This window comes from Saccopteryx bilineata, chromosome 3 (assembly GCF_036850765.1).
Source record: "Saccopteryx bilineata isolate mSacBil1 chromosome 3, mSacBil1_pri_phased_curated, whole genome shotgun sequence".
Lineage (NCBI taxonomy): Eukaryota > Metazoa > Chordata > Mammalia > Chiroptera > Emballonuridae > Saccopteryx > Saccopteryx bilineata.
Genome location: NC_089492.1, coordinates 190,814,205 through 190,840,295, shown reverse-complemented (window position 1 = coordinate 190,840,295; position 26,091 = coordinate 190,814,205). Strand labels below are relative to the sequence as shown.

The 26,091-nt window shown below is 42.0% G+C and overlaps 1 protein-coding gene and 1 pseudogene across 9 annotated transcripts in view; both read right to left on the bottom strand.

The window, feature by feature from the left end:
* RREB1 (ras responsive element binding protein 1) overlaps positions 1–26,091 on the bottom strand; it is a 144,126-nt gene that overhangs the window by 52,213 nt on the left and 65,822 nt on the right. For 7 of the 9 annotated variants that reach the window (XM_066268432.1, XM_066268430.1, XM_066268439.1 and 4 more), the window contains 5 exons: positions 25,856–25,956; positions 20,945–21,069; positions 20,165–20,377; positions 14,654–14,743; positions 12,985–13,148 (listed from right to left, as the gene is read on the bottom strand). In XM_066268432.1, coding sequence (XP_066124529.1) covers positions 12,985–13,148; positions 14,654–14,743; positions 20,165–20,335 — 425 coding nt within the window. In that variant the 5' untranslated portion in view covers positions 20,336–20,377; positions 20,945–21,069; positions 25,856–25,956. The remainder of the gene's footprint in view (positions 1–12,984; positions 13,149–14,653; positions 14,744–20,164; positions 20,378–20,944; positions 21,070–25,855; positions 25,957–26,091) is intronic. The other 2 variants (XM_066268436.1, XM_066268435.1) reach the window with 2 other exon arrangements.
* On the bottom strand, positions 24,553–24,671 carry LOC136332608 (5S ribosomal RNA; annotated as a pseudogene).

Here is a 26,091-nt window from a genome sequence, read left to right as displayed (position 1 = left end):
CGCCCTGACTGGGATCCACCCAGCAAGACCCCTACCAAGTGCTACTCTGCCTGTCTGGGGCTGTTGCTCTGTTGCTTGGCAACAGAGCTATTCTAGAGCCTGAGGTGAGGCCATGGAGCCATCCTCAGCACCCAGGGCTAACTTTGCTCAAACCATTCGAGCCATGGCTGCAGGAGGGGAAGAAAGAGAGATATATGTGTGTGTATGGGGGGGTGCATAGAGAAGAAGATGGTTGCTTCTCCTGTGTGTCCTGACTGGGAATCAAACCTGGGACTTCCATAAGTTGGGCCAACACTCTACCACTGAACCAACTGGCCAGGGCCAGAGTCTATTTTCTTGGTTTTGTAAATATGCTTGTTTACCAGCATGCAGAAGAGACTGATTAAGTTTTCCTAAAGGGAACCACAATTTGCTGAACATCTTGTGTGTCCCATAGGCTTAGGTATATATTACACCATTTAATTCTCACAACCACAACTCTATGAGCAAAGCGTAGCCCTGTGACAGATGAAGAGAGGGAGCCCCCTTTACCATTCCATGTAGCATCTCTGTCGGCCCTACCCAGAGAGGAAGGAGGAACTCTCAGGACACAGGGAGAGGCCGTCTTTATTTAAACCACTGTTGAAGTTAAAACAGCAAACAGGTTTCAATTCCAGTCAATAGGCTTTTAAAGAAAAGAGAAAAACATTTAAATATAATTCAACAGCTGAGAATTTTTTTTCTGGTTAAAAAGAAAAAAGTTTCAACACTTATTAAAGAAATACTTTCTAAACTATATTCAAAGTATGCTTATTTCAGTGCCCAGAGTACTAGATGTACAGAAACTGCCTGGATACCCAGGAAACGACCAAACAGTCACTGAACACCACCATTTGTAAGGACTGTATGCCCAGGCCAGTTCACACAGTTGTTATGTCTGTACCATTAAAACCTCAGGTACACAAACTCTCAGCCACATCCGTAGGGAGCTGCATGTGTGGTCACAGAGCACCTGTTATCATCAGTGCACTGAAAGTGACAAGGTCTCTTAGTATCCTCAAAAGATATTTTCTTCTCATTTGTCTTTCTCCCAAGGTAAAAATATTTAGTTGTAGGTAACTGAAATGTATTATCATTTTTTTCCTTCTTTTTTAAAGAAATATTTCAAATGATTGCAAATGTTCCTATTGTCTTTGGTAGGTGATCCACAGATTTTTATCCTAAAAACGTCTTCCCATGTGAATTAGCACAGCACCTTCCTTCTCTCATGGGAGTTTGTCAGGGGACCAGGGACCTGGTGACTAAGACTCATTTCAAGATGGAACTAGCTGAGCCTTTGAGTGGTCACCTCTGCTCCTGAGAAGTAGCGAGTATCAGACAGACCTAGTTACAGCGTGTCCTTAGGAATCTGGTATCACCATGACCACAGTTCACAGGGCCCTTTCTCCTGCTAGGCTCTGAGGGTAAAGAAGTGACTAACCGTTCCTGAGACACTGTCCTACCTCTGCTCCTTCTGTCCTTTAATGTTGGCCACCTGTTTAAATACCCAAGGTCAGTTGTGCATGCCAAGGGCTGGCTCCGCCTAAGCATCAGAGTAGAGCGCTAAATTCAGAGCCTTCATGGCCTCATTTGTCATGGATAGAGTAGGTCACATTTCTGTGCAGTGAATGTTGTTTTTTTCTTCCAGCATAATAGGAACACATAAGCCTCTGTTTCTGAAGACTGTTCATTATCAGTGGCGTCCTCAGGATCTATATTTCTGTCCCTGGCAATAGAAAATGCCATGCTCACTGCAAGAGGAAAGAATGCCCTTAGCAAACAACTAGAGGATGTTCCAGGGATCCACCTCCCTCATCTTCGCTCTCTGAATGCCACAGCAGACAGGAGAACATGTCCCTGCTCTTAGGAGAATAAATAAAGAAGTTTGTCAGGAAAGTTTGCTGTCAGGGTCCTCAGCACGTTCTTACCATAACACATACGCCACAACTCTCTAGAGCTTACAAGTCTTTAGTTGTTGTTTTTTTTACAGAAAGAGAGGGATAGACAGGGGCAGATAGACAGGGACAGACAGACAGGAACGGAGAGAGATGTGAAGCACCATCAATTCTCTGCTGCGACACCTTAGTTGTTCATTGATTGCTTCCTCATATGTGCCTTGACCGCGGGCCTTCAGCAGACCGAGTGACCCCCTGCTTGAGCCAGCGACCTTGGGTCCAAGCTGGTGAGCTTTGCTCAAACCAGATGAGCCTGTGCTCAAGCTGGCGACCTCGGGGTCTCGAACCTGGGGCCTCTGCATCCCAGTCTGACGCTCTATCCACTGCGCCACCACTTGTCAGGCACAAGTCTTTAGTTTGTAAAATGAGGAGCAAAGTGGGAATTAATTTCCTATTTTTCCCAAGACAATTGCAGTGTGCAAAAACAAACAACACAATACAAAAACACCCGTTTCAGAGACAGGATTTCTTCCAAAGGAGGCCTGTTTCAAACCTCTCTTTCAAGTAGCATTACTTCTCCATAGCTCTGCATTCCAGCACTTTCTGGAAAGTTTTGCAAATCACAAAGCTCAATGTCCTTCTCCCTACATTGAGCTCCCCAGAGGGCGTGCTCTGGCTCAGTTTCCCAAGTTTGTTTTGGAAGACAAGTACCGCTCGATCCAAATCTTCAATGTGGGAGCAACTGATAAAGGGTCCTGGGAAATCAAAAGCCGGAGCAATGGTGATGTTTCCACGATCCAGACTTCGAATCTGATGGCAACCTGTTACTCCACTCAGGAACCAAACTGTGGTTAGAAAGGTTGGGGATAACAGCCTTCAAACCTCAAAAATACAAAAATCTGCAGACACGGACGGGGCACCCTGAACCACCGCACCAGATACGGTAAGAAGCTCAGAGGGTATGTGTCTTCCCCAGCCTTTTCCAAAATGAGCTGATTTACATCACTCTTTTCTCCCTAGTTATCAAATATAGGGTTACTTTTAAATATCATTAATATTTATTTATTACAATTATATTATAAGTATTTAGGGGCTTTATCAGAACTACAATGCAACTGTCAACATGATCATACATAATTTAATAATCTACCTGTTTCGGTGAGGTTTATTTTCTTCCACTAAAAATTCTGTTGGGTTGCTTCTGTGCTGATGATCCTTTCAGAAAACTAAGAAAAGGAAATTCTACAAAAAGGCTGACTAGCCTAATGAACAAAGATAACAAACATATCCTCATAAAATTACTACTGGTCAAAGGAAATAAAGTGAATTGTTCTACAAAGTGGGTGACTACAAAGAGTACCTCAATGTCAGTGAAGGATAACCCGGAACTGGAAAGGATGGCTTTCTGAGGTCCTCATTATACATGTAAGATGTACAATGAGGCCGGCCCTCGGAGTGCTCCAGCAACACAGACCTGGGTTGGAGCCCAGACCGTCTCCTGCAGCTGCTGCTCACAGTAAACACGGCAGGCAAGGCTCATCGGGAGGAATGTGCACACACAGAGGTATGTGTCACATGTGCATGTGCAGGCGACCTTGAGCATGGGGAGGCCGGGGCAGGCAAACTATGTGTTCCAGACCAGCCTTGTGGAATTGAGCCTCGGAGAGATGCACCTTGACACCCACAGACAGGGAAGGAAGGCTGTCACTGCAGGTGCCCCACTCAATCTGAGGGGCTCTGGGGAGAGACTGAGAATCAAGACCCAAGCCACATGAAGCTGACATGGAAGAGCCAGGTCTAGAGCAGGTGAGAAACAAGAAACCAGCTGAATAGGGACACCGGGAAGCACAGGTGGAGGTGTCTAACCATGCAGCTCAGACTGGGCTCCAGAACCCCCTGGGGTAGCTCAGCTCTGGCTCTACTCAATCCAAGCCGGTCCACAGAGCTTAGAGAGAAAGAACTTTGCTTTTTGCTTTTTAGTCGACTCACAGTTGACTTCCTGACTTCCATGCTTTCAAAATCAAGTGAGGATGCAGCTTATTAGTTTGGGTTTCACAATGTTTCATTCCTGCACACACATCCCAGGGCAGCTCTGGCCCCTGATTAATGTAACACAGGTATGTGCTTAGGAGAGATCACAGCTCACCATTCGGGTTTTGGATTCTGGAACAGATTCACTGGGACAAATAAATCTAACTCTGCTCACTCTCTCTGGCACATTTTTGTAACTGTTTTCACATTTTCATAATTTTTTCTCCAAAAGTACAGTTTCTGATATAAGTATTGCTACCCCAGCTTTTTTTTCATTTCCGTTTGCACGAAATGTTTTTTTCCATCCTTTTACCTTCAATCTATGTGTGTCTTTTGTTCTAAGGTGTGTCTCTTGTAGACAACATATGTATGGGTCCTGTTTTCTTATCCACGCAGCTACCCTATGTCTTTTGGTTGGATCATTTAATCCATTTACATTTAAGGTTATTATTGATATGTAGTTGTTTATTCCCATTTTATTCTTTAAAACTGTATTCCTTTTTTGCTATATTCTTTTCCCACTTTGATCTATTTACAACAGGCCCCTTAACATTTCCTGCAGCATTGGTTTGGTTGTAATGAATTCCTTGAGTTGTTTTTTGTCTGGGAAGCTTTTTATTTCTCCTTCAATTTTAAATGATAGCCTTGCTGGATAAAGTAGTCTTGGTTATAGGTTCTTGTTCTGCATTACTTTGAATATTTCTTGCCATTCCCTTCTGGCCTCAAGTGTTTCTGTTGAGAAGTCGGATGTCATCTTTATAGGGGCTCCTTTGTAGGTGATAACTTTTTTTTCTCTTGCAGCTTTTAATATTTTCTCTTTATCACTTAGCTTTGGTATTTTAATTATGATGTGTCTTGGTGTAGGTTTCTTTGGGTTTCTCTTTAATGGAGTCCTCTGTGCTTCTTGGACTTGTGAGAGTTTCTCTTGCATTGATTTAGAGAAGTTTTCAGCTATGATATGATTGAACAAAGTCTCTATCCCTTGTTCTTTTTCTTCTTCTTCAGGAACCCCTATGATGCGGATGTTATTTCTCTTCATGTTGTCACAGAGCTCTCTAAGGGTTTCCTCTGACTTTTTGAGTCTCTTTTCTCTTTTCTTCTCTGCTTTCATGCCTTCATTCCAGTTGTCCTCTAAGTCGCTGATTCGATCCTCTGCTCTATCTATCCTGTTTTTAATTCCTTCCATTGTGGTCTTTATTTCTGATATTGTATTTGTCATCTCTGACTGATTCTTTTTTATACTTGCTATTTCTTTATTTAGGTGTTCATAATGACCATCCATTGTTGTTCTAAGATCCCTAAGCATCCTTACAATCATTATTTTGAATTCCGCATCTGGAAGTTTGATTATTTCCATATCACTCAGTTCATCTCTTGAAGGTGTCTCTTGTGGTTTCATTTGGATTGCACTTCTTTGTCTTCTCATCATTTGTTTTTGGGTGTTTTATTTGTAGAATTGGTTGAGTCTAGGCTTGCTGTTGTCTCCAAAGTTTCAGCAACTGAACGTGAGATTGTTTCTTTCCACCTGTTTTTTTTGCCAATGTTGGTCTTTATCCTCACCAATTTTTAGTTTGTTAAAATCTTTTTTGACCGCCAGAGCGCTGGTTTAATTAGCTTGAGGTGGCCCGGAATCTGATTCTTAAGTCAGTGAAGTTTTGACAGCCACTGCCTAACTGTATTCTGTGCTATCTTCATCCTATGTGGTTCCTTCCCAAAAGTACAGTTTCACCAACAAATGAAGATGGTGATGCTTGTGATTACCAAAAACTAAATATCCTTCTTTGCAATTTTCTGCAGAGAACATAAAATAAATGTAGTGTGATAAACTCAAATATTCTAAGTAAGCTTTTGTTATTTAAATTACACATTTCATATAGCAATAAGAAAGACAAAACTATCTCTGAACCTACGCTCTGGCACTGTACAAATGCTTATTTGGTGTATTTTCCCTTAGTGGCAAATATGACAACAATATCAGTGAGCACTTATTTGTAAGTACTTTTGGCAAATATCATCCTAGTGCTTTGCATATATTAATTCACGGATCCCCACAATATTCCCACGTCAGTATGGATATCACTCCCTTGTACACATGAAGTAACAGAGACACCGAGAGGTCAAATAACTTGTCCAGGATGGCACAGGGAGGTATGGCACACCACTCAGATTACCACAAGGCTGCCTCCAGCTCTTACAATACCAACTCAGAAACGCCCCTGCCTGAAACCATTCTGTAGTACTCTGCAGGCCTTCAGAGTGCTTTCAACAACACAAGTTCTAAATGGGGCTTTACTATGCCATTTTGTTAAAATATAGAAAAATCAAGAGAATTCTGCAAAGTTCTGTAGAATCAGAACTAGAACTTGGTCCCTAACAATTAGTTCTCTCATCCAAATCAAGATGACTCACAATTAGTACAAAACCCCAAATTACACAAACAAACATTACCTGGGCCTGCTTTAAAAAACACTTATAAACAGTAATTTCCCAACAACTCCAATACACACTGTTCATAAATAAAAAATGTATCTCGGAAAATATCAAGGGTTGTGCTATAAAAAATTCAAAATCATTTCTAAGACTATCCATGCATAGCCAAACAATACACTGTAATAAAATTCAGTAAAAAGCTATTCTGTGCTCACCAAATACACTGTGCCATGCTAGTAGGATGGCTGAAAGAGTTTAACATCGAAAATAATACTTGATGACAACATGGAATTGTTTTGGGGAAGAGGGCTGTTTCCTAATATGCAAAGTGACACAAACACTACATCAATTATTTCTCAGATAGCAGTTAAAAGCATGGCCTCTCTGCCTGACAGCCTATGCTCAAATCTTAGCACTGTCTGTTCCTTTGATTCTAAGCAAATTTCTTCACCTGCAAAATGGGATAATAACTCTTCAAACCTTAGAGGTAGAACAAGTAAAAATAAATGAATATTGACAAAGAAATAGGAGACTGACAATGTGTACACCAGACAGAACTAATAGCAGCACGCCTAGACAACACTCCACTCAGCATCACCAGAACACACATCCTTTGTGAACAGATGTGGGACAGTCTTCAGGATGAACCACATATGAGGCCATAAAATGAGCAATAGTAAATTTAAAAGGATTGAAACCATACCAAGTATGTTCACTAATGACAATGGAATGAAATTTAAAATAATAAGAGAAAGAAATTTTGAAAGTTACAAATATATGTGGAAATTGAACAACATACTCTTATATAACCAATGGGTCAAAGAACAAATCACAGAGAAGATTAGAACATAGTTTGAGATAAGTGAGAAATAAAATAACATACAAGCCAATGGGACACAATGGAAGTAACAGTTAAAGGAAAATTTATAGCTGTAAATGCCTATATTAAAAAAAGAAGTTCTCAAACCAATAACCTCATCTTCTCTACCTGAAAACACTGGAAAAAGAGCAAAATAAACCTAAAAGAGAGGGAGGGAAATAATTTAGAGCAGAAAATCAGTAAAATAAATAACAGAAAGCAAGAGGAAAATCAATGAAACCAAAAGTTGTTTCTTTGAAAAGACTAAACATGTTGACAGGTGTTTGACTAAGGTTAAAAAATAGAGATGAGCCTGACCAGGTGGTGGCGCAGTGGGTAGAGTGTCAGACTGGGATGCGGAAGGACCCAGGTTCGAGACCCCGAGGTCACCAGCTTGAGCGCGGGCTCATCTGGCTTGAGCAAAGAGCTCACCAGCTTAGACCCAAGGTCGCTGGCTCCAGCAGGGGGTTACTCGGTCTGCTGAAGGCCCGTGGTCAAGGCACATGTGAGAAAGCAGTCAATGAACAACTAAGAAGTCGCAACGCGCAACGAGAAACTGATGATTGATGCTTTTCATCTCTCTCCGTTCCTGTCTAACTGTCCCTGTCTATCTCTGCCTCTGTAAAAAAAAAAAAAAAAAAATAGAGATGACTCAAATTATTAAAATCAGAAATGAAAGAGGGTACAATACACAGACTTTACAGAGCAACAAAGATTATGGAGGAGATACTATGAACAACTGTAGGCCTACCAATTAGATAATTTATACAAATGGCCAAATTCCAAGGAACAACATTAACTACTGAAAGTGACTCAGAAACAGAATTCTAATGTGGACAGACCTACCATAAGTAAAGAGACTGATTTAGTAATCTAGAAACTTCTCAGAAAGAAAAGCTCACATGGCTTCGCTGTTGAATTCCACCAAATATTAAAAGAATAATAAATACTAACTCTTCACAAAATCTTTAATAACTAGAGGAGGAGGAAATACGTCCTAACTCTATGAGGTTTGTTACATTGATATAAAAACCAGATAAGGACATCATAAGAAAGGAACACTATAGGCCCTGGCCGGTTAGCTCAGTGGTGGAGCGTCAACCCAGCATGTGGAAGTCCTGGATTCAATTCCTGGCTAGAGCACACAGAAGAAGTGCCTACCTGCTTCTCCACCCTTTCCCCTCTCCTTTTTCTCTATCTCTCTCTTCCCCTCCCACAGCCAAGTCTCCCTTGGAGCAAAGCTGGCCCTGGGCGCTGAGGATGGCTCCATCTCAGGTGCTAGAATGCTTCTGGTTGCAACAGAGCAATGGCCCAGATGGGCAGAGCATTGCCCCCTGGTGGGCACATGCGGGAGTATATTTCTCTGCCTCCCTGCTTCTTACTTCAGAAAAATACAAAAAAAGCCCCCTAAAAAACAAACAAAAAAACACTACAGACCAATTATCTCTCATGAACACTGGCAAAAAAAATCTTTAACAAAATACTAGCAAATCAAATCCATCCATATATAAAAATGATTATACATTGTGACCTAGTGGGACTTATCCCAGGAATAAAGTTTAACATCCAAAACAGAATAGACTTTAAAAGACAAAAGCAACTTGACCATCTCAGTAAATGTGGAAAAAACATTTTACGAAACCCAACACTCTCATGATAAAACACCCAGCAAACTAGGAATAGAAAGGAACCTCAAATTGATAAAGGCATTTATGAAAAACCACAACTACCATCATATTTTATGGGAAAAGACTGAATGCTCTCTCCCTAAGATTAGAAATAAAACAAGGATGCCCATTCTCTTCACTCCTATTGAACACTGCACTGGAGGATGTAGTGAGGGCTAGCAGACAAGAAAGATAAAAGGCATCCAGATTAGTTTCAGAGGATATAAACTATCTCTATTTGCAGATGACATAATCTTGTATACAGAAAAGCCCAACTAATTCACTATTAGAATGAGTAAACAAGGTCAACAAAGTTGTGGGAAACAAAATCAATATAAAGCTTGAATTGTTATTTTTTATACACTAGCATGAAAAATCAAAAAATGAAATTTGACAATTCCACTTATAATACCACCAGAAAGAATGAAACACTTAGGAAGGAGTAAATTTAACAATATAAAAACCTGCACTCTGAAAACTATAAAACACAGTGAAAAGAAATCCAGTAAGATTATTCCATTAATCCAGTAAGATAAATGGAAAAATCCCATGATCAAAAACTTAATATGATGATGGCAATGCCCCCAGACTGATCTACATATTTTGCAATCCCTATAATTATTCCCACTGGTTTTTTGGGAAAAAACAAAACAAAATGATAAGCTAATACTAAAATTCATTTGGAAATGCAAGCAACTCAGAACAGCCGAAACAATCTTGGAAAGGACCTCACTTAGAGGATGCAAACTTTTTTATTTCAAAACTTACCAAAAAGCTACAGTAATCAATATAGTGTTAGCCTCAGAAAAGACATGTATCTCAACAGAACAAAACAGAGTACAGAAATAAATCCTTACAATGATGGTCAACTGAATTTCAACAAGGGTAACAAGATAATTCAACGGGGAAAGAAAAATCTTTCCAACAAATAGCGCAAAAGACTAAACTTGGACCTCTTCCTTATAGTACATGCAAATCTTAAACCGAAACAAACCACAGACTTAAATGTAAGAAAATTATGAAACTCATGAGAGTCCACTTCACACCTAGTAGGATGGCTATAATGGAAAAGAGGAGAGACAGACAGTAAGTAACAAGTGGTAGTAACAAAGATGCGGGAACACTGGCACCCTTGTACACTGTCTGTGGGAATAAAAAATGATGGTGCAGCTGCTTTGGAGAACAGTGGGGCAGCTCCTCAAAAGGATAAACATCAAGTTGCCACATGACTCAGTAATTCCACTCTTAAGCATTTCCTCAAGAGAAATAAACACGTGCCCCACAAAACACTGCTCAATAATGGGCACAGCAGCATTATTCATAATAGCCAAAAAGTGGAAATGGCTCATATGTCCACCAATCAAAGGGACACATAAAATGTGGTATCCATATAATGGGATATTAATTGACAATAAAAAAAAAAAGAATGAAGCACTGACATATGTTACAACACAGAGGGATCTTGAAAACATTATGCTCAGTGAAAGAAGCCAGTCACAAAAGACCACATATTATGTAATTCTACTTACATGAAACGTCCAGAATATGATACTCCAGAGACAGGAAGTAGATTAGTGTTTTCCTAGGGCTGGAGGGTGGGAAGGAATGGGAATGGACTGCTTATGGGTATGGGTTGCTTTTGGGGGTGATAATATCATAAAATTGATTATAGTGGTGGCTGTATACTTCTGTGAATATATTATTGAACTGTAAACTTTACATGGGTAAAATGTATTGTATGGCGTATAAATCGTATCTCATAAAGATGTAAACAAATAAAATAAATAGAAATTGCTTAGCCCAGTGCCAGACACACAGTACATTGTGGCTTTAGTTATGATTATTTCTAAAATGTACTGTCAGAGATATTACCATAAAAGGCAGTAAGTAGGCCTTTTATAGGTGTATTTAACATGTACTATATTCCATCAAAGATACTGTCTCAAACGGGAACTTTCCAAGCCAGAAGTGACTGGGCCTAAGACCAGAGATGGGTCATGGAGGACCATAAGCAGTAAGCAGTCAGGGCTGAAACTGTCAGGAGGAGGGTACTCCTCACGATTGCGTCCCAGCACCCTCCAAGTCAGCGCGGGCTCCTTGGGAGCTCCACTGAGCAGGGGGCTCAGAAGAAAGTGAGGGGGGGAGGGAACTGCCCCAGGAGGGGACAAGGCAACAATACCTCTAAGACCAAATTTTAAGGGGTGAATGTATAAGGGAGAACCTTTTGGGGAGGGCATGGGGGAGATTAAAGGAACCAGCAAAACAGAACAAAATGGCAAAGAAATGACAAAATGATACCAATAGGTTGATACAGTGCTGAACAAGTAAAAAGCTAAAATGTAAAATATATTTAAAAACGGCAAAATCCGAAAGCACTCCAAAGGGAAATGAGGGGCAAAGAGAGAGAACTAAACATTTAAATGAGAGGGAAAAAAGTAAAACACTTTGTAAAATTCTTTAAAATATTGACACCTTTTAGAAAGTCACACTCAACTCTTAACTTCTAAGAGTTCAGTCTGAGAAGTTCATAGGCTTTAAATTACTGCAGCATTACTTAGAAGTGCAAACACATAATAGACAACATGTACTGAGCACTTACTATGTGCCAGGAACTGTGCGCTGAACATTATTTCCTAACCCTCATCCCGGTCCAATGCTATGGAGAATATTAAAAAGTATATGAAAAAAGGAGGTAACTGATGTGCAAAAACTAAGTAACTTGCTCAAGGATGGGAAAGTTATAAGTGGCAGAGCTGAAATTTTAAAAATCAGGTAGTAATTTCAAAACTCAGAACTTTACCATTCTACTTGTGCATCCCAAGTACATCAGTGGTTCACAAAATGATGCAGGTACCATAAACTGGACCATCCCCTAGTAGCTCTTATATCATAAAACATCAACAATAATTATATAAAGCTTTCTTTTGAAATATGGAAAAAAAAAGCATTAGTCAACTTTTAAAAAGAAAGCAGCACTAGAAGAAAATATAGAAAAATAATAATAGCCTGATTTTCTGAGGTGAAATCTTGAGTCCCTTTAAAAATTTTTCCTAGAATTCTAATGTTCCTAAAATGTTTTCTCTCTCTCTTTTTTTTTTTTTGTATTTTTCTGAAGTTGGAAACAGGGAGGCAGTCAGACAGACTCCCGCATGCGCCAGACCGGGATCCACCCAGCATGCCCACCAGGGGGTGATGCTCTGCCCATCCGGGGCGTCGCTCTGTTGCAACCAGAGCCACTCTAGCACCTGAGGCAGAGGCCACAGAGCCATCCTCAGTGCCTGGGCCAACTTTGCTCCAATGGAGCCTTGGCTGTGGGAGGGGAAGAGAGAGACAGAGAGGAAGGAGAGGGGGAGGGGTGGAGAAGCAGATGGGCGCTTCTCCTGTGTGCCCTGGCCAGAAATCGAACCCGGGACTCCTGCACGCCAGGCCAACACTCTAACACTGAACCAACCGGCCAGGGCCAAATGTTTTCTCTTTTAAAGCATTAAAAAGACTGTTTCAACCCCTGGAAACACATGTAATCATTCTATGAAGTGTATTTGCATGAGTTCATCCCATGGAATTTTAACATGCTCACCAATGAGCTCCTTCCCACTCTGAGGGAGCCTCGAAACTCCTACAGTATTCTTCATTTTACCCTCTCACTCTGATGCTCTAGGACCAGCCAACTTAACCATATATTCAAAGGTCCCAGAAATTTTTCATAAGAAAACCACCTGCAGGGAACCTACTAGGCACATGTAACTAGTTTTAAAAAGGCAAGGGTTACTGGGCTAGTCCTTGAGGGTTCCTGTGCATCTGGCACCCACACAAAGAAACTGCAACTGGCAAAGGACTCTGCTTCATTCTGATCCCCAAAGGAACAAAGACCCGGCCCAGGCACTGAGTTCCCACAATGAGACATCTCTCGTACTCTGGAGAGTTGCACAGCAATCAAAGCCATCGCTAGCTTTTCCACGCAGAGAACAGGATTCTGAACTCAATGCTTTTAGACAAGTCTTCTCTCTCATGGTGGCTCCAAGGCCACATTACTTTTTTACAACCTCCAGCTGCCAGTCACCAGGCCAAGGTGACCCTCACCCACCTGTGCATGTTCCCATTGGTGGTAAAAGACTGGCCACACACAGTGCACTTGTAAGGCCTCTCGCCAGAGTGTACCAGCATGTGGCGGTCCAGGGAGCTGGCTGAGCTCAGCGACTTCCCGCAGATGCTGCACGAATGGTCTGCCCCTCCAGTGTCCGTGTTGTGCTGTAGAAAGCAATCACCCCAGTGGTCACTTAAGATGGGTCAACACTTGGTAACGTCAATTCAGAGCTGTCCAGTAAAACCAGTATAGCTTATCAGCTATTTTTTTTGTTGTTTCATTTTAAGTATCTTCCCAAATGTCAAAATCTACCCGGAACACAGGCAAATAAATATTCTGTACAATCTTCTAGGCCCATATTGAAGTTTTGAGAAATACTTCTGCAAGGCTCAGAGAAAGCGGGAATCTTTGAAGGTCTTTCTAGGAGACACACACAGATTAACTGACCACATATATTAACACAAACAGGAAGACTGCCAACTATGAAGTAAACGTGTGAAATATGGTCCTCACATTAAGTCAATGTCCATTTAAGGCTGATGACGCATCTTGCTGTCAGGAAAAGAGAACTGAAATCTGCACAGTGTAGAGTTCTGGCCTCCGAAACACGCTACGGAGGAACATTTCCATCTAAACCCAAGCTGCTAAATGATGCCATTATTCAGTACCATGTTACAATTTTAATAATGTCACTCCTTCATTGCTCTAGATCAAGCATCCCCAAATTACGGCCTGAAGGCTGCATGTAGCCCCCTGAGGCCATTTATCCGGCCCCCGCCACACTTCCGGAAGGGGCACCTCTTTCACTGGTGGTCAGTGAGAGGAGCACTGTATGTGGCGGCCCTCCAACAGTCTGAGGGAGAGTGAACTGGCCCCCTGTGTAAAAAGTTTGGGGACCCCTGCTCTAGATGCATCAATATTTTTTCATGAACCAGTAAACAGCAGGCAAAGAGAAGGAAAAATCCCACAAAGGAGAAAAGCTAAGCCTGACCAGGTGGTGGCACAGTGGACAGAGTGTCAGCCTGGGACACTGAGGACGCAGGTTCAAAACCCTAAGGTCGCCTGCTTGAGCACGGGGTCACTGGCTTGGCTGGAGTCTCCCCATCAAGGCACATATGAGAAAGCAGTCAATGAACAACTAAGGTACTACAACAACTATGGGTTGATGCTTCTCATCTCTCTCCCTTCCTGTCAGTCTGTCCCTGTCTGTCCCCCTCTCTCTCACTTAAAAAAAAAAAAAAAAAAAAAAAAAAAAGGAGAAAAGGAGAAAGAGATCCCAAATCAAGTCAATTCTCTACAGCATGATATATGGTTATAACAATATAAAGAGCAGGGGTCTATACCTACAATCTCACTGTACTTAACTTTAACTATATATTTATTCAAAGGGATTTGGTTTATACTGACAAGTCAGGTACGAGCAAAGTCTCCCATTATATGTGGTCAGTTAACTTGGTATTTGCTAAATTCTGAAAAGGAATAGTCTGTGTTGACCTGGGGCTTTGTCACAGTGACATGGACCCACAAAAATTATTTCATAACCACCTCTCAAAATAATTAAAATAGTAAAAATCCAAATTAAACACAGCCACAATTCATACATGGAGGTCAAATCACCTTGTCCTCTCAATGAAGAATGACTTAAAACAAAAATATCAAAGCAGCAAACCTGTCGAATGTGCATAGTTAACTGATGCTGTGTAGTGCAAATCTTCTCACAGAGGGGACAGTTGTAGGAAGACTTCTCTTCTTTTGTTTCCTGAAAAGATCCAATAAAAGGGAGAATCAATTTGACTTCACGTAACCTGTGCCTGATTTCTGTCCTGAGCACCTGTGTCTCAAAGAGCTGTTGCTACGACACAGCCAAGAGGATGGGCTCTGGAGCCTGCCTGGTAGGAGCCTGACAAGTCGTCATCCTGCCGGCCCAGTTTCCTCGCTTGTAAATGGGATGGGTAATAGCATCTCCCACATCACGCTAGGGTGTGGACTGATGAGGACTAATTCAGTCACAATGTGTGTCAAGTGCTGGAACAGTGTCTGGCACAGGGTAAGTGCTCGATAAATATTCGTGTTCTTATTAGACAGACAGTAATCGTCAATGAATGGTGAAAAATTAAGCACTGAGTCATGGCAGAGCTAGAAAAGGACTATCTTCCTCCCCAAGTCCAACCTAGGCTCCAGCCACTCTTTCCTACCTACTCTTGAGCCCCCCCCCCCAAAAAAAACACCCACCATAAGAGGTAATGACGTTCTCATGACAAACACCCACCCTCCCAGCAGTAGAAGGCCTCAGGGTCCAGCTGTGTGCCCAAACAGGCATCAGTATGACCCCTTCACTCCCTGCCAGCACCTGATGGACACTGCCCAGAAAGAGTAAATAAGAATAAGAACGCTGGCCAGTTGAAACTCTGATAGAGAATGACAACCCAAACTGAAGACTTCCATGGAGGTGACAAAAGAGCCAGCTCAAAAAGTGGCTTGTTTTATGCCCCCTCAAAGCACACAGGGCAAGCTTTTGTCAAGCAATATATTTTACCATTTTAGAAAAAAGGACAAGCTTACTACCTATACAACTCCTTCAGAGTAATTCACAGAGTTGTCATGGACGTGCCTATCGTTGCCTCCTCACACACACAATCCCTAAGCACCGCAGGTCTCTGTCCTCATCCCCAAACTAACAGATCAAGGCGTGGACACCTCTCCCAGGAATGTGGAATTGAAATACTAAGAGACTGAGACCCGTGGGCTTTCAAAGGTCACCTGGGAGCTTTCTGACTATGGATTTCTAGATCAGACTCATAACAGGCTGACTCAGAATCACTAGGTAAGCGGACCTGGTCTCAGGAATCTTGGGTATCTTACAACTCCCCAGGAGATGCCAGTACATGCCCAGGTTTAGGGATCACCAGATTACTGAGTTAGGTGATCATCAGGACTTGATCACAAAGTTCAGGCAGGGCTGGGGCCAGAGCCAGCAGTGTGGTGAGCCCAAGCCACGACTTGCAGCTGGGGAAGACCTCCTGGTAGGAGAGTGGGAAACCAGGTCCAAGAGAGCGGAGAGGGCTGTGCTCTCGGGCATCTTTCAATAAACCTCTTTTTCCTTGTACTCATTTGAATGAGTTTCTGTTTCTTGTATATAATACCAATCATTGAACACTTACTGTGTGCTAAACTCTGAATATATAAAAACCTCAAGTTTTTTCACAACCACTAGGAGGCAGCCACTATTATGGTCCCATTTTCTGGATGAGGAAACTGGGGTAGAGAGAGACAGGTAACCGACCCTACATCAGAGAACTGGCACACAGACGCAGAATTAAAACTCAGGCCAGCCGCTCAACAGCCCATGCCCTAAACCTCTATGCTATATAAGTCTGACCAAAAAACAAAACAAAACAAACAAACAAAAAACTACAACCATTAACCCAAAGGCACAGAATGGGAACATCCTTGTGGTTGGCTTATGAGAGATGATGAAAATACAAGTCACCCCAAAGACTATAAAAACAAATGGCACCATAAACCAGACGGGGTAGAGTGGATGCAGGATGATGTCTAGCATGTGTAGCTGCTTACTGCGGTTCTCTCTCACTCTTCCAGGACTAGTGAGCCTCACTTTAACTCTTTGAGTAGAGAGTTTTTTTCAAGCTCACTGACTCCCGGGAGTTTTTTTTCAAAAACTGAAATTAGTTCCAGTTACAGTTTTATTAACTTAAAATCATGTTTGTTTGATAACTAATTTATGGAAACAAGAAGTACATACATTTGCCTTTTTTTAATGTTGCCTTACACATTTTTAAAATAAATCAATCATACTCTGGATGGTCACGAGGACGTACATGAACGTTCGTACTAATCAAAGGGTTAAACAATACAGTAGTCCTCCCCCTTATCTGCAGTTTTGCTTGTCACAGTTTGTTACCCACAGTCATCCACAGTCCAAAAATGTGAAATGGAAAAGTCCAGAAATAAACAATTCGTAAGTTTTAAACTGCGTGATGATGTTCTGAGGAGTGGGACGAAAGCTCAGGCCATCCTGCTGTCGGCCTCGAACGTGAACGATCCCTTTGTCCAGCGTCTCCACACCTAAACACATCGCTCACGTTGTAGCTGTCTTGGATGTCAGGCAGATTGTTTAGGCAGCCCTTATTTCACTCAGTAATGGCCCCAAAACTGAAGGAGTGATCTGGCGATCCAGACAGACCAAGGAGAAGCCATAGGGCCTCATTTATGTGAAAGACTTTGTATGTACAGGACAGAACATGGTGTATGTGGGTTCAGTGCTAGCTGCAGCTTCAGGCATCCACTGGGGGTCTTGGGAAATAATTCTTGTGGATGGCGGGGGGACTACTGGGCAAATCTTTTTCTAGTCTGTGGCACTGGGTCTGAGAACTAGGTATGCTATACATCTTTTCACTCTCAAATATTAAAAAGTTACAGCTATGAATTTTGAGGAAATCGATTAACCCAGAGACAGTAAAACAGCTGCCAGTGTCACTGAGTCAACCATAGATTTCCACTCTTTCCACAGATATAATGTGTGTGTCTGGGAGGTGGGGAGGAGTCCTACCTTCTCAGCCTAGTTCTACTACAGTCAGAATAGAGCTGGCCAAGAACCAGCAAACAGAAAAACCAGAAACAAAAGTAGCAACAACAAAATAAGAGCGCTGACTATAACAATGAGAAATGTCTTCCAGCCAGGCCAAAACTCAGTATTGGGCATTTTTTGCTGAATTATTAGATTAGCAATAATATATACTGAAAAAAATTTTTTAGAGAAAGAATTATCAGTAGGATGTAAATAAATGTTAAAAAGCCAGGTCTCCAAGTGACCAGCTTCTTGAGGAGGCAGATTAAAAAAAATTTATCTTTCATTCACCTTGAGGTAGTAGATACCAGACATACTGGGCAGCTTGTGAGGCTAACTGGTATTGCTTCCAGGGTTCATCATGAACTGGAACCCAAACTTTCTCTGGGGCTGGCAGGGCACGCTGCAGACCGTAAGACAGGCCCACAAAGTCCACAGTGGTCTGGGAGGAAGGAGTCTGTGAACTCGGATTTAATTTTTATAAACAAGTCAGACAGGAAAGGCAGCATGGTGGTGCTGGAAGAAGCTCCACCAGAGAACTGTGAATGCAGTCATTAGGGCTGTGCTAGTGGAAAGGGCACACGTCCTGGGCTGGCAGATAAAGCCAACAGCTAATGTGATAACCAAGATCCCATAATGGAACAATCTGGCAACTGTGTCAATGTCTGGCTGTGGCTCACAAGACTCCTCTCCAGGGTTCTCCTCAGCGCTCCCACCCACCCCTAGGTGAGAAGGAACCACTCTCTCCCAGACTATACTGTGCTCTTGTCTTTTTCTTCCAATGCCCTGTCCTTCCCATGCTACCTCTGGCCCAGACTTCCCTTTCAGAAACTAAGCCAGGGCCCCATGGAACACGAGGCACCCTGGAGGCACAGGGGGTAGATGATGGATAGCTAAGGCACACACCTGCACCATTTGCTTCACCACACTTGCACAGTCACCCCCCTCCCCCCCCATTACCACCGGGGCAGAAGGGCTGTGGGCTCCGCCTACGGTTCCACCTGCTGTCTCTGAACCATGGGAAAGGCCTGCAGCTGGGACTGGCGCCAACCCTGCCTGTGCTGGGGCGATTTAATGCTGGGTGATTTAAAGAGGAGGCTATCCCTGCTGCCATTTTCTCCTAGTAGCACAGAGAAGAAAGGGGAGACAATGACCTTACAGGTCTCACTCATCCGGAAATGCCTGACACCCTGGCGCAGTACTTGGCTGGAAGCAGGAGCTGGTTTATACTGTGAAATGAGTGAAGGGGTGGAGAGATGAACAAATAGATGGAGGGACAGACAGGTGTGAGAGAGTAGAAATAAACCTTTTCTTCCCAGAGCTAGCGCTCCTTCTTGACTCAGGCCACAGTTCATGCAGGCTGAGTATTTTCTCAGGGACCCATAGGAAGAGAAGCACGTGGAGACAAAGGAAAAAGAGAGAAAAAGTTATCAATGCTTTCACCCTAACACATTGTTTTACTCTGCCAAGCCTCCAGCCCTGAGAAAGGTGTGGAAAAATGGGCACTCTCCCACACTGCTAGGGGCATTTAGGCTGGTACAGCTTCTCCTGTAGGACAAGTTTCATCAAAAGCCTTAATTAAAATTAATGTTTTACTTCTCAGAGTTTATCATCATAGATGTGGCTTAGACAATTCTGTATAAGAAATGTCACTGTAGGATTGTTAATAAAACAATTAATTCACAAAAGCCCAACAGGTTTACTTTAATCTCCAAACCCAGTATCTAGACAAGCTCTTAAGACAGCCTGCTCCCTGAGGGTTTGGTATAGCCCCATTCAATCAGTAAACTCAAAACTAAGTGTGGAGGAGTCAGTTCATATGGTATGGATTCAGAGGAGAAATGTGAACTAGTCATTCCCTACCTCACTCCTTGAGCTTCATTAAACATGTTGCTAACAGGACAGTGAACACTTTCCAAGTGCCCCCTCTATATGTCAATTAAAAGATTCATCTTATTTTCCAGTGAAGGAGATGTGGATTTTTACTACATCATTAACCCTCCTAATTCCTGCCCACTCATTCACTCTTTCTCTCTTCTCCTGGTCTGATGCCCACTGAAAGTTCAAAAGGGCTAAGTCGTCTCTTAAGTGGAATTCTCTGGGGCCAAATTCTGTGCTTTGTCAAGAATGGAGAGCTGGAAAGGAGACTCAGCAGAACCAGTATTTATCTGCTCCCCAATCTGAAGATGCTTAAAAAAAAATAACCAAGGAGGTGACTTTGAAACCCAAATTAACCAGCTGTGTGAATAAGGACATGAACCACATCAGTGTGGAAGACTAAATTAAGGTCTTCTGCCTTGACCAGCAAATGAAGGAAGCTGGCATTCAAGTCAAATTACAGGGATGAGAATCAGGGCACCTTCACCAATATTGACAACAAAGCATAGAAAATTTTCTCCATTAAAGAAAACTGAAATAAGCTACAAAAAGCTTACACTTGAAAAATGATGACAACCTCTGGGTACGTCTGTTTATACCTCAATGCGTTCAAGGTTCTGCCTAAGGAGGCTGAGGCTCAGGGGACTATCTTCCTCCCAATGTTCTCAGGGACTGAAGCCACCAGATGCTACCACCTAGCACACTTAAGCTTACCTGGTTCCTTCTGCCAATCCGATTTGGTCCTGGAGGCTTCACAGGGGACTTGATGATCTGGAGGCTCCCACCATTCTCAGCGACGTTCCCTACACTCATGACTGCTGACATCATGGTGTTGACGGAAGATAAGTCTGAAACTTCCAAGCCAATGGGCGAACTTGACATCATTGAGACAAGGATTTAAGCTTCTAAGAAGCCTCTGTCATAGAACTGAAAATTGGAAATTGCTGATTTGACCACTGGGAAGTTTAGGCTTCTGTCAGAGCCAGGTGGCATTAGCCATGACTACCATAACTACAAGTCAGGAAAAAACACCTAAAACCCTCTGTGTTCAGTTCAAGTTAAGCTTTCATCTAAATGAAGTGCTGTCATATCAAAGGATAACCCTGCTCCCTTGCTAAGCATATGGCACTGACACAACTCCCAAAGCCACCTGAAGCAGGTGGTCTCTTCCTTTCTTAATTTTTCATTAGGCAGCGTGGCAAAGGCTGAGTCAATAATTAGAGAGCCAAGGTTGCTGCCATTGGGCCAGGATCCTCCCAATATCGTGTGGACCTGACAACTGAGAACCATCAGGCTCACTGAATAGCACTGCTGCAACCCAATGATTTCAACGGGGAGCCTGGATTGTGTGACAGTTGAGATACCGACCCTTTCAAGATTATAACCAAATTTCAAATCAACATACAAAGACTGCTTCTTAAAAAACACAAATAGGTAACATACCTATATATGCCAGAAAATGGACAGAAGAAAACCCAGCCCATTGCCAATTACCTCCATTTTCTGCCCCAACTGACACACTAGGGGATTTTCCCTTGCTATAGCTATCATCCACGTGGAGGAGGAAAGGAGACTGTTTCACTTCTTTTTCTTTCTTCTCTTGGTGTCACTCGTTGACACTGGAAGGGGAAGCAAAGGCAAAAAGATTCAGTGTATACCTACTTAGTGAAGAAAAAACTGAAACTCCTTATTTGCTGTGAACTCAGCCCACAAAATTCATGGAAACACAGGGAGCACAAACCAGAGGTGATTCTAACTCTTCTTGCAAAACCCTAGTCTCAGTGGTGTTCAACCTTAACTGCATGAGTGCTGTCACCCTCACTCACAACAGTCAAAACAATTTTGTGGCATTTTATTTTCGGAAGCTCATATGTATATATGTATGTATGTGTAAATGCATATATGTATATACCAACTTTTCTTTCTTTTTCTCTCTCTCTCTCTTTTTCTTTTTTAGCTTTGAAATTAAATTTAATGGGGTGACTTTGATCAATAAGAGTACACAGTTTTCAGCTGGACATCTCTATAGCATTTGAACTGTTGATTGCATTGTGTGGCCATCACCCAAAGTCAAATCATTTTCATCACCACATATTTGTCCCTCTTTACTCCCCTCCCCCATCCCCTCTTTTGAGTAACCACCTCACTTTTATCTATGTCCATGAGTCCCAGTTTTACATCCCACCTATGTGTGAAATCATAAAAGTTCTTAGCTTTTTCTGATAAAATTTTCTTTCCTACTCTACTCTATGTCCCATAAGGACTCTCAGACTCCAACTTGACATACTTCCCACCTCTACTTAAAACTGACCAAAGACAAGGCAGTCAAGAAATCCATTAAAGGCTTACAGCCTAAAACAGTGTTTTTCAACCACCGGTCTGTGGATTTGGTCTCCGGAAACTTTGTGCCAGTCCACAGAAGAGTTAACCACCTGATATATGAAGATTACAGACCCCGCCTGACCAGGCAGTGGCGCAGTGGATAGAGCATCGGACTGGGATGTGGAGGACCCAGGTTTGAGACCCCGAGGTCACCAGCTTGAGTGCGGGCTCGTCTGGTTTGAGCAAAGCTCACCAGCTTGGACCCACGGTCGCTGGCTCGAGCAAGGGGTTACTCGGTCTGCTGTAGCTCCACGGTCAAGGCACATATGAGAAAGCAATGAGTGAACAATTAAGGTGTCGCTACAAAAAACTGATGGTTGATGCTTCTCATCTTTCTCAGTTCCTGTCTGTCTGTCCCTATCTGTCCCTCTGACTCTATAAAAGAAAAAAAAAAAAAAGAATTACAGACCCCATGATCTTAGTTGAATTTTCTTATGCTCAGAGTGATTTCTGCCTTACAGGTTCCCAAAATAATTCTATTTTCATCAGTCCCCAAGTTTGAAAAGGTTGAAAATCAATGGTAGAAGGTATCAGTTAGAGGGGTAGTCAAGCTTTTTATACCTACCGCCCACTTTTGTATCTCTGTTAGTAGTAAAATTTTCTAACCGCCCACCGGTTCCACAGTAATGGTGATTTATAAAGTAGGAAAGTAACTTTACTTTATAAAATTTATAAAGCAGAGTTACAGCAAGTTAAAGCATATAAAAATAATTACTTACCAAGTACTTTATGTTGGATTTTCACTAAGTTTGGCAGAATAAATCTTTATAAAACAACTTACTATAGTTAACTCTATCTTTTTATTTATACTTTGGTTGCTCAGCTACCACCCACCATGAAAGCTGGAACGCCCACTAGTGGGCGGTAGGGACCAGGTTGACTACCACTGAGTTAGACCTAAAAGAAACAGGTAATGTGAAAAGAATGGTCAAAGGGAAAACAGTGGCCCACAGCCACATCAAAACCTATCCCTGGCCTGACCAAGCAGTGGCGCAGTGGATAGAGCGTCAGACTGGGATGCAGAAGACCCAGGTTTGAGACTCCGAGGTCGCCAGCTTGATTGCAGGCTCATCTGGTTTGAGCGATAGCTCACCAGCTTGAGCCCAAGGTCACTGGCTAGAGCAAGGGGTTACTTGGTCTGCTGTAGCCCCATGGTCAAGGCACATATGAGAAAGCAATCAATGAACAACTAAGGTGTTGCAACGTGCAACAAAAAACTAATGATTGATGCTTCTCATCTCTCCATTCCTGTCTGTCTGTTTCTGTCTATCCCTCTCTCTCTCTCTGTCTCTGTAAAAAAACAAAACAAACCTATCCCTTCATGTCCTCTGTAGTTCTACTCCTTGCAACTGAATTTGGCTATAGGGATGGCCAGAAATCTATGGGTAAATGATTTTCTTCATATTATCCAGGAAGATGTTTTAGAGCTGACACCTTATCTGCATGCCACATACCCCATTAACCCACAGTATACATTAGCAAATTTGACAAGGCCAAAACTGTAGTCAAAGCTCAAGATCATTATCTCAGCAGCAAAGTGAATTCTTAGGAAGAATGCCAGAAAGAACATGGTTTCCTCCTCCAACTTTAGGCAATGTGACCTAGCACAGGACAAGTGGTAAAACCCAAAACATGTACAAGTGTGTCCAGCACCACAGTAGGAAAGGCCTAGGAATGTAACTTTATTGAGTGATGTTGCCCAAAGCTCAGAAGTTCCAAGCTAAAATCCTACCAGGAAAGTCATAGTAGGTCTCTGGAACGGTACTTTTCTTGTCAAGAGACAAAGTGGAGATATGGACCTACGAGTTTTTCAAATGACAGGTGAAAGAGCTAACTGCAGAAATATATACCTTAGGACGCTGGCCTGGCCTCATTTTTCACATATTTCCTCATCAAGAAAGTCATGATCAAAATGAAAGGAAAGAACAAACTGCTGTCTTTCTATGAAGTTTCCCCATGCCAGAAGTCCATTTAAACTTATTAAAGACTGTGCTTCGATATCCCATTTCCAAATGTCTTGGAAAGTTTATTTGGGAGTCTCTTTAAGAAAGACCATGTGACACAAGTGCACACCCATTTCTTTCTTAGTGGATTTCTAACAAAAGTATCACCAGTCCCTCGGATTTGTTGTGATCAATCAGCATGTAGTAATTTGTTTGATTCAAACAACTGGACACTCAGGACACCAAAATCATTTTCATTCTTTAAAACTATGGGGAAGTATATTTAAATGTACATCATAGCATAAAATAACTGACTAGAAATCTTCTTTACTATGATAAGTCAGTAAAAAGAAAATGAACTTTTCTACCTATTTATAGTAGGAGTTTAGAAGATGATCTTGCTTTTTTGTCTTATGACTCTGCTTATAAAAGAAAAATGTGGTAGAGTTTACACAAACCTGAAAATAGGTTAAAGTAAACACCTTTAGGACTAAACATAACATTTTCACGTTAAAATAAAAAATATATTTTAATTCTATCATTGAGTAGGAAAAGAAAGCAGAGAGAAGGGAAACAGTCAATATGAAAATAACAAAAATATATTTACTAAGCAGAAGCCAAATTACCAGTAAGAATTTCTGTCACAGTCACTGTAACATTAAAAACACATTCTTGCAAACTTCCTATGTGTCTTAAATGTAGCATTCCTATCAATAGTCAGGAGAGCTAACCAACATAAGGGCTGGAAGTTACAAGGTCTTATCCCTCCCTTTTTTAGGTCCACAGCACCTGGGATTCTTGGGCGGTCTCCCACCCAAGTACTAATCAGGCCCTATCCTGCTTAGCTTCCAAGATCAGACCAGATCAGGCTCATTCAGGGTGCTATGGCTATAGACGGGGATAATCTCAGCTGGAAAAGGAGAGAAGTCATACAAACTTGTTTTCCATTTTGTCCAGACAAGAAGACTCTTGCTAAATTTATTTCCTCCTTTGGGATAAAGTGTGACACCAAGATCACTTATATTTACTTCTTTTTCCTGATTTAAAGGTAAGTAAATAGCAATTTAAAAAAATAGAGACTCTTATTCTGTTCTGAAAGTATAATTAACAAAACAAAACTCCCAGCCACACTGTTTGAAAAGAAGTCACTGTACTCATCCCTAAAGAGCTCTTTCAGAAGCAACCCAAACTAGCCCCTCAGAAGCATTGCAAGATTTTACTCCAGTTTGCTCTCATACTTGAATTCTCCTTTGAGTGATGGCACAATAAGGGAAAGAACCTGGTGTGAAACACACTGGGGAAAAAAATTTAGTTGAACACTGAGCACGACTAGGTGCTAATTTAACCAGAGGCCAGTTGGCCTGTATTAGTCAATTCTATCTATCCCATACCCAACCCCATTATTACTATATTAGAGTAATAATCCAAACTAACCCAAACTCACTGATACTGGATCTCAGGGAATAAGAGATAAGTTTAACAATTTAAGGTCCATTTCCAAAGCACATTTTTCTTTATGGATATGTGCAGACTTAATATTTTCATTCTCTCTTGCCCCATTTCTTCTCCCTGACCACATCCTGCACACCAGCCCCACCACTGCAAATACTAATAATAACTAAAATAGAAGTAAAAAACCACTGGCCCTATTCTATACAATCTCCTCAAGAGGACTGAGAACCCAGATGAAATTTCCAAATCACAGATATGAAAAGAAATCATCATCTTCATTAACATAGCCAAACAGACTGGCCTGGCATTCCAGTTTTTAATGTATAGAGCCTAGATTTGGGGTTGGGGAGGGAGAAGCTAGAAATGGGGGTGTCTGAAGAGTTGCTTTCCTTGTGAGACAAACACTAGGCACCCTCTCCGAGATTCCTTATCCCACACCTCAGGTCTAAGAGGTCAAGAAGTCTAGTATTCAGTGACAACTTCACCAGAGTTTTGCATCAAAGCCTCTGGAAGCCCGAGGAAGAGAGAGGGCAGCTCAAAGGGAACGTGGGGAGGAGAATGGAGAGAAAGGTACACTCAGCATTCAAAGCTGTTGTGACTCAAAGAAAGTCAATCAAGTTTAACTGACCTGTTTTCCTTATATGATCAAGGTGGCTTTCCTTACTGAGGAGCTGGTGCTGGCTGGGTCACACCTCAAAGCTACCACCTCTGGAGCAGAGTGAGAGCAACCTACAAAAACGAGAAAAGGTGACATGATGAGAGTCAACACTAAAAATGCTCTCATCTCTGTTCCACCAGGAGTCACAAATTAAGAACAACAAAACACCCCCCCACACACACACTTGTACCTGATAAAGCAAGCTT